The sequence below is a fragment of the Gekko japonicus genome, unplaced genomic scaffold, assembly GCF_001447785.1.
Source record: "Gekko japonicus isolate JY-2015 unplaced genomic scaffold, Gekko_japonicus_V1.1 scaffold70, whole genome shotgun sequence".
NCBI classification, from domain to species: Eukaryota; Metazoa; Chordata; class Lepidosauria; order Squamata; family Gekkonidae; genus Gekko; species Gekko japonicus.
Genome location: NW_015167529.1, coordinates 1,624,215 through 1,632,646, shown reverse-complemented (window position 1 = coordinate 1,632,646; position 8,432 = coordinate 1,624,215). Strand labels below are relative to the sequence as shown.

The 8,432-nt window shown below is 43.0% G+C and overlaps 1 protein-coding gene across 1 annotated transcript in view; it reads left to right on the top strand.

The window, feature by feature from the left end:
• Positions 1-8,432, top strand: part of CCDC18 (coiled-coil domain containing 18) — a 39,114-nt gene that overhangs the window by 28,396 nt on the left and 2,286 nt on the right. Inside the window, exons 25-27 of the mRNA XM_015413352.1 lie at positions 1,987-2,124; positions 2,567-2,767; positions 7,462-7,938. Coding sequence (XP_015268838.1) covers positions 1,987-2,124; positions 2,567-2,767; positions 7,462-7,905 — 783 coding nt within the window. The 3' untranslated portion in view covers positions 7,906-7,938. The remainder of the gene's footprint in view (positions 1-1,986; positions 2,125-2,566; positions 2,768-7,461; positions 7,939-8,432) is intronic.

The window sequence follows — 8,432 nt, the reverse complement described above, 5'->3', positions numbered from 1 at the left end:
CGGCCAGGTCGGAGCCGGGCGGGGTGGGGGGTGGAGGACCGGCCTCGCCGCCGCAGCCTCGGGGAGATTGAGGGGGAGGGATGGAGGAGACGGAGCTCTTCTCCCCCTCCCCCGCGAGTATCGCGGGTCCCCCTCTTGTTAGTTATAAATCAACAGGTCACTATGACCTTTATGCTATTCTACTTGAACGTATCTTAATGCACCGTGGCTCACGGCCTATGTGATCTGCATGATAAATCTGTCCCTTTAATTTGGATCACTCATGTTACCCTACTCTAGTTCATGCTATAATATAAACAAATAAATAAGCGAAAAAGAAAACAAAGCATTAAAGTAAATGACCTCCTTGCAGAGGCTGCGAATTCTGCTGTCCAGTTGGACAACATTCTGGAGGCAATAACAGGCTTGTTTTTGGATCCCTGAGTCACGTTTCTTTCCCGCCTTCACTTAACATGATGTCTCAGGGTTCTGCATACCTTTTGTCCATGTACAAGAGGCCAAGTTCCATCCTTGACATCTCCTACTGACAAAGTCTCTGGTGATCAAGATCCTTTCACCTCTGCTGTTTTGTCCACCAGGCTTCCTGCAATTCTGTGTGCACCTATGTCAGTTGGTGGACTTAGATCCAACAGTTTGCCATCCTCTCCTCTATATGAGGGCTACCGGTCTCCAATTGATTGTATCATTCCATTTAGTGATAAATGGGGAGGATCTATGGCTCAGTGGAAGAGCATCTGCTTGGCAAGCTGAAGGTCCTAAATTTAATCTCTGGTCCTCCAGTTATTGGTCTGGCAGTAGGTGATGTAAAAGATCTTTCTCTGCCTGACACCTTAGAGAGCTACTGCCAGTCTGAGTGGACAGTACTGACCTTGATGAACCAATGGTCCGATCCACTATAAGGCAGATTTGAGGTGCTCTGTTACATCCCCCCCATGGACTGGAAAGATTATGTGATCTCAAATTGTTCTTATATCTTCAGTGCAGCACCTGAAGAGACGCCTATGATAGGCCCAGATTTGATGACTCATAATACATGTCTTTTGCTTGGAAGTTCTGTGTCTTGACCGCTCTATTATTCCTGTGGACAGTACCCCTCTTGTTGAAGACGGAAGTTTCCAGTGGTAGAATTCCAATGTTCCCTTTCACAGGGTTTATACTTAGCTGCCTCTCAATGTGCACAGAGATTACTGAGGCCTATGTGCAGCTTCTATATTAAATTTTCCCTACTACTTTGACAGGTCTTATTGATCCTTTTCAAAGCAACCTGAGTGAATTCCCCGCCCTTGTTTTACTAAGATTGGTGGTGGCGGCTCCAAAGGCCTGGCGGAAGAGCTCCGTTTTACAAGCCCTGCGGAACTGTAACAGGTCCCTCAGGGCCCTGATCTCCTCCGGGAGCTCATTCCACCAGAGTGGAGCCGCCACCGAAAAAGCCGTAGCCCTCATTGAAGCAAGTCTGGCCTCCTTGATGTTCAGGAGGACCAGCCGATTCTGGGTCCCCGATCGCAGTGCTCTCTGGGGAACATATGGGGAAAGACGTTCCCTCAGGTCCCTGGCCAAATTGTGGGTCAGCCTCTTCTACAGCAGAAATAAATATCACCATGTTCTAAATCAAAAATGAGGATCATGAGGGCAAGGTTGGCCATCTATTTACTAAAACTGTCCATATCCCAGCGATATCATCCTTTTCCAGTGGAAGGGAGTAAACCGGTCTTAATAGCAAAAGATTTTTGTTCAAGGTTTTCTTTTGTTTGGAAAAGCCCTTAGAAGTATTCACTTTGCTTTGGGGAAATTGATGGCTGTTCTTTGTGGCACTGTGGTAAAAACTTGCTTGGAGCATATTGGTCAAATACTGAAATGAAAACCATATCCATTGCCCTTGTTAATTTTTCGTTTTGTGTTTGTTTTCTTTCTTTTTTAAAATAAATCTCCATGGTAAAATGCCATAATAAAAGGACAAGTGATATTCTTTGTTGAATAATCTTTCAGGAAGCTCGTGCAAATTATTTGGCAGAAGAACTGGGGGCAGCTCAGGCCCGGGAAGCTCAATTAGAAGCAAGAATGCAGGCAGAGGTTAAGAGGCTCTCAGCAGAAGTGCACTCACTAAAGGAATTGTATAAATCAGAGGTAAAAACTCGATCACCTTTTATACATTTATGATCCATTGTTCTGCATAAGAGAACAACTCATATTTTCTTAGGGCTTTTGGAAGCTGCCCACAGGGGTTTTCTCCTTTTGTTTCTAAGATTGCAGATGGGGAAAAAGTTATATTAGACTATCATAAATTAAAATTAATCATCTCTGTTTCCTTGAGACAGATTAACATTAACATTTTAAGAAGTTACACAATATTAGCAGGCATAAGTTTTGTCTTAAAGACACAACACTTCATTTCTTAAAGTCAATAAAGTTATTCAAACAATTCTATAATTTAGATCTGTTTAATGGGGGTACTAACAATAATAAGGTTGATGGTGCCATGACTACATTTATAGGAGTAAAGAATTTAAGATCAAAGAGAAAATTAATGAGGTTTTGATTATAATTTCATATCCCTTGGAACCTTTAGAAACTAATACACGAAACAGAGCGGACAAAATGGCAGCAGTCTACAGAGTTTCAGGTATCTAAATCTCATCATCTTAATGAGCAACTGAAGCAGTTGAATCTGGAGCTAGAAGATGCCCAAGACACCGTCTGTAATCTGCAACAGCAACTTGAGTCTAGAAATATGCTGGTTCAAGCAGCAAATGAAGCCCTGCTTCTCAAAGTAAGTTAACACAGAAGTTCATACTTGACATGCAAGCTGTGAAGCTAGAACTTAATAACATGAAACTTTCATCTGACATTTGATGTAATACTCCTGCTTTCCTAATGAAAGGAAGAATATAAATTAGGTTTATATCCATATTGTTAGCTAAAGGTCCTAACTAGACATTCTAGAGCAACATTGCTGCCACCATTCCATGTCTTACTCACATATCTCCCCAGTAAACACACTGAACATAGTGTGTTGGATTCACATATTTCACTTGCAGAACTGACCTGTCTGACCTCCCTCTGCCTTCTGCAGCCCCCTATACCACTCAGAGATTTTATCCAGAAGGTCAGGGGATCCTTGAAAACAATGTGGGATGCAGCTCATGGGGTATGCAATGTGGGATGCAGCTCATGGGGTAGTAATGCTAGAATTTCTTTGGACCTAACAGAGTATAAAAACCTGTCTTGCTGTGTTAATGTTGTAGACTACCCCAGGCTGTAAGTGATCTTTCATTTATAATTCTTGGGGGTTATTCTTTGTAGAAAGGGTTGTAGTCCTTTGTGGCAGTGAAAGAAATTTTATAATTAGGCTTAAAAGTGATGTGGCCAGCCATATTTAGCATATGCAGTATCATATACATATCTCATAATCAACCTACCTGACTTTTAAAAAAGAGACACTTCCAGAGTTTGACATACAGAAGCCAACCAATTATAGTGATGATAACAAGTGCTTTTCCAGACCCAGGCCTGATATGGAGGTATTTGTATCAAGTCAGTGAGCATGGTTTGCAGAGAAAGTGTGTTCATGCTGGAATGACAATAGTACCCCTGTTCCTGCTGTTTCTGTAACTGAAAGTGTCTCACCACAAGGGGTACCAAAGCACAGGCCAGAAGCTTCCAGATTCTAGAAGAAGGAAAAAAAAGAAGAAGAGATTGGATTTATACCCCGCCCTTCACTACCCAAGGGAGTCTCAGAGCGGCTTACAAACTCCTTTCCCTTCCCCTCCCCACAAGTAGTCTTCTGAGCAAAAATTCTACTTTGTGAGCTACTGGCATTAAAGTTGTGAGTGAGGGATTTGGCTACTGCATAAATTAGTTCGCTCTGGAGCCATCCTCCCTGAGCTAAGAGAAAAATGTGTGAGCTAGAAGCTAAAAAACTGTGAGCTAGCTCACACTAACTCAGCTTAGAGGGAACAGTGCCTGTGAGGTAGGTGGGGCTGAGAGAGCTCTGACAGAAACTGCTCTTTTTCAAGAACAGCTATGTCAGAACTATGGCTTGCCCAAGGTCATCCAGCCAGGTGCAAGTGGAGGAGTGGGGAATCAAACCCAGTTCTCCCAGATTAGAGTCCGCACACTTAACCACTACACCAAACTGGCATTCTAGAAATGATAATGGTATAATGACATAAGTTCAAAGAAAGAAAGGTCCAGATTTGTCCACCAGTCAGCTGTTAGGTTTATATGGATGGCTTGCAGCCATTTCACCCTTCGGTTTTGCCCCCCTTTGAAGGGGGGGAGCAAAACTGAAGGGTGAAGTGGCTGCAAGCCATTAAACCCCTCAGTTTCCTCCCCCTTAGAAGTGGGAGTAAACAAAACTGATGACCTTAAAGGGCCCTGGTCAACTATTTGATTTAAATAGCTTTGAGCCATTAAACCTCTCAGTTTAGCTCCCCCCCTTTTGAAGTGGGGGGAAGCGAAACCAATGGATTAAATGGCTGACAGCCATTCAATCCTTCCTGGGTGTTCCCCCCTTTCTTCTGGCTCCGGTGAGCCACAGCTGGGAGAAAGGTGGAAGGGAGTCCCTTCCAGGGTGGTTCTCACCCCCTTTCTCCCAGTGGCAACTCATTGCAGCTGGGAGAAAGGGGGAACTGTACTCGCCATACTGGCTCGGTTTGGGTGTGGCCCTTTTGGGTTGGTTCGGGGTTCAGTTTGGGAGCCTCCCCAAATCCCAAACCAAACCGCTTTTTTTGGATTCATTCCCATCCCTATATTTACTTGCTCATCTTCTAACACTGTATATGCCATTAAATACCAACAATGCCCTTCAGTTCTCTACGTAAGGCAAACAGGTCAAACCGTACGCCAAAGGATAAATGGATACAAATCTGACATCAAGAATCACAAAACTGAGAAACCTGCAGGAGAACATTTCAGCCTCTCAGGGCACTCAGTCAGTGGGGGACCTCAAAGTAGCTGTTTTATTGCAAAGGAATTTCAGAAATGTACTGGAATGAGAGATTGCTGATTTACACATTATTACAACTCTCAGGACAATGGAACTCCTAGGGCTAAGGTTGCTTTAATCCAATTTAGCTATACTAACGGCTCAATTACTTATGCATCTTGACTCTAATTAGCCCTTCCTGGCAACTGACCTCCCTCTACCTACACGTAATGGTTGAGGAACTCTTTTTGCAGTGTATAGGAAGAAGTGTTCAAAAGCTTATACCCAGAATTAAATTTTGTTGGTCTTAATGGTGCCACTGGACTCAAACTTTGCTTTATTTTCCTGGGAGTAAGCCCATTTTAATCAATGGGACTTACACATGCATAGCGTTGTTCTCTTAGAGTGCTGAGGGAATGTGATCTCTTTACAACAGACACAGTTATTGGGGACAGATGGTTGGTTCTCTGATAATGAAGTAAGAACGGTATATTTATTTTACATTAACATGATAGTCTGGAAGAGCCATTAATGCACATCATCTTCCTACCACAATGAAGAATGTACTTTGAGTTTAAAGGCAAGGGGGGAAGCTATAAATGGATACAAATCTGACATCAAGAATCACAAAACTGAGAAACCTGCAGGAGAACATTTCAGCCTCTCAGGGCACTCAGTCAGTGGGGGACCTCAAAGTAGCTGTTTTATTGCAAAGGAATTTCAGAAATGTACTGGAATGGGAGATTGCTGATTTACACATTATTACAACTCTCAGGACAATGGAACTCCCAGGGCTAAGATTGCTTTAATCCAATTTAGCTATACTAACGGCTCAATTACTTATGCATCTTGACTCTAATTAGCCCTTCCTGGCAACTGACCTCCCTCTACCTACACGTAATGGTTGAGGAACTCTTTTTGCAGTGTATAGGAAGAAGTGTTCAAAAGCTTATACCCAGAATTAAATTTTGTTGGTCTTAATGGTGCCACTGGACTCAAACTTTGCTTTATTTTCCTGGGAGTAAGCCCATTTTAATCAATGGGACTTACACATGCATAGCGTTGTTCTCTTAGAGTGCTGAGGGAATATGATCTCTTTACAACAGACACAGTAATTGGGGACAGATGGTTGGTTCTCTAATAATGAAGTAAGAACAGTATATTTATTTTGCATTAACATGATAGTCTGGAAGAGCCACTAATGCACATCATCTTCCTACCACAATGAAGAATGTACTTTGAGTTTAAAGGCAAGGGGGGAAGCTAGCCCGTTGCTACAGTGGGGCTACTGGGGCACCCATCCCCTTCCTTAAAAGGCCAGCCCCACAAGATTTCCTTCTGAAAATGTTTTTTCATTTTTTAAAAGACTGTAACTAACCTCACAGATGTCAGCTGGTGTGCACTGCCGCAAAAAGCTATGTGTGATACCAGGAAGTTACTGCTGCTGTTGTAGACTTGTGACTCCTCTTAGCATTTACACATGAGAGTGTTGGGTGTTTGAAACATGCTGTCAGCATTAACGTGGCAATTGTAGTATTATGTCCACTAAGCTCAGCGAGATTTACTTAAGAGTAAATGTTGTAAAGGCTGTAAAACTTAAATCCTTATGCAGTCACATGGACTAAAGTCCCTCCAGTTGTGCTTTCTTCTTGCATAAAGAAGCAGAGGCAACTGGGAGGAGGCTGTAAAGCGTCCTTGTGAGGGGGAAAGGCAGGGTTACACAAAAGAAATCCAGTTTCACACTAAATTCCTCGGGCTGAGGGTGCCTTCCCTTAACTCCTATTCTCCATTACGGAGTCACCAACATGCCCAGTTGGGAGCCCGCCCTCTTTTCCCTGCTCTACAGAGGCTTATTTTTCATTCCCACAAGGCAATGCTTGCTCCGTGTCTCTCCCCATAGCCATTGCCCAGGTTCCGGCTGTCGTTCCAGGCGGGACCATCAAGCAAGAGTTTGAAGCTGGTGAGGAGCCGAGAAGATGCTATGAGGTTCCGCCTAGCTTTGTTCCTCCTTAGTGCCAGCCTCTTTTTGAGCCTTGATGAGTGAGGGAAGGAGGGAGGGTGACAACAACAGACTGCACTCACGCTGGCTCACCCCCTCCATGATTTTGTTCCCTCACGTACACTCGGGGTGCCTATTCAGGGACGCCTGCCTCAATCCTCCACTTTAGTCCCACCAGCCCCACCCAAAAAATTTTTGCCCCACAAGCCACAAAATTCTGGCTATGGGGCTAAAGGGAAGATAGAGACTGGTCAGGGGCTAAAGAGGGATTTTCAGGTAGCATTATGTGGTGTGTCTCTTCGATCTCTCCTTCTGTAAGGATTATGGGTTTCTGGCAGGAGGAGAAACAGCCCAAATGAGGTAGGCTTCCTGTGCCTGTTTGTCAGCCAGACAGGCCTCACAACACCCAATTCACCCTTCCCATCCCAACGATATTAATTTTGTGAATTGTTTTTCCTTATTACCGTCTTTTCCCCATAGTAGTTTTCATCAGCAGAATATAATTTAATAATTTAATATACATTATTTGTTTTTTCAGGAATCTGAAGTTACACGACTACAAACTAGAATTGCAGGTCATGAAAGAACAGAAGGCATCAAACAATTATCAGTCCTAAAGGAGATAACTCCTCACCTGTGGTCTGATGATAAAGAAGTGAACTTTTCTGAGCTCTCTCATATCTCCTGTGATAAACACAGAAAATTGCGTCGCTCTACAAGTGCTAGTGATCTATATATAAAAGATGATGGGGATTTTTTACACCTTAAAGAGATACTAGTATTAGACTCTTCAGTGCCTTGTAAAAGCCTAAAAGATACAACTTTTGCTTCAGAAAAAAGCCCAAGTGAATCTTCATTTGATCCCTTGGCATATACTGTAGATGAAGACGTGACTTGTGACAGTAATGACTTCCACACTCTTAGTGGAATGCTAAAATATATCAACAAAGAGATGAAAAAGTCTAAAAATTCATCCCTCTAATTTTCACCTGATGCAAATGCAAAGGAGAATCAAGTAGGTGAATTCTGTGATATTGCTTAAATGGGACACAATGCATCTAAAATAAGTAATGTATTATATTTGAGGAAAACATGTGTCACTTGTGGTATGGTTTCCATTTTGTGGGACAAAGATGGCTGCAAATTAATGGATATCTCTAGGATACAATTTTCAGATGTGTCCAAAGTGCACATCATAGTGAAGTTGGCCTACATTTTAAAGTAATTTAAGAGTATTTCCTTTTGTTCTAAATGTTATGCTTGTTGTATTAGCAGACAAATTGCTTAGGCTATATTCAGGACCAGAGTTCTCTCTAAGCTGTTTTAGGGGGTGCTGGTGCACAAAAGTTTAACTCCAGCTTAGGAATTTCAAGCTTCTGCTCACACTAAGGCCTTTCCCCCCATTGGAAACAATGGAAGATGGGGGCACTTCCTTCTGGGGCCACAGAATTGGACATGTGGTCCAATCTTTTTGAAACTGGGGGGGGGGGGGGTTGGAGGGGGGCCACC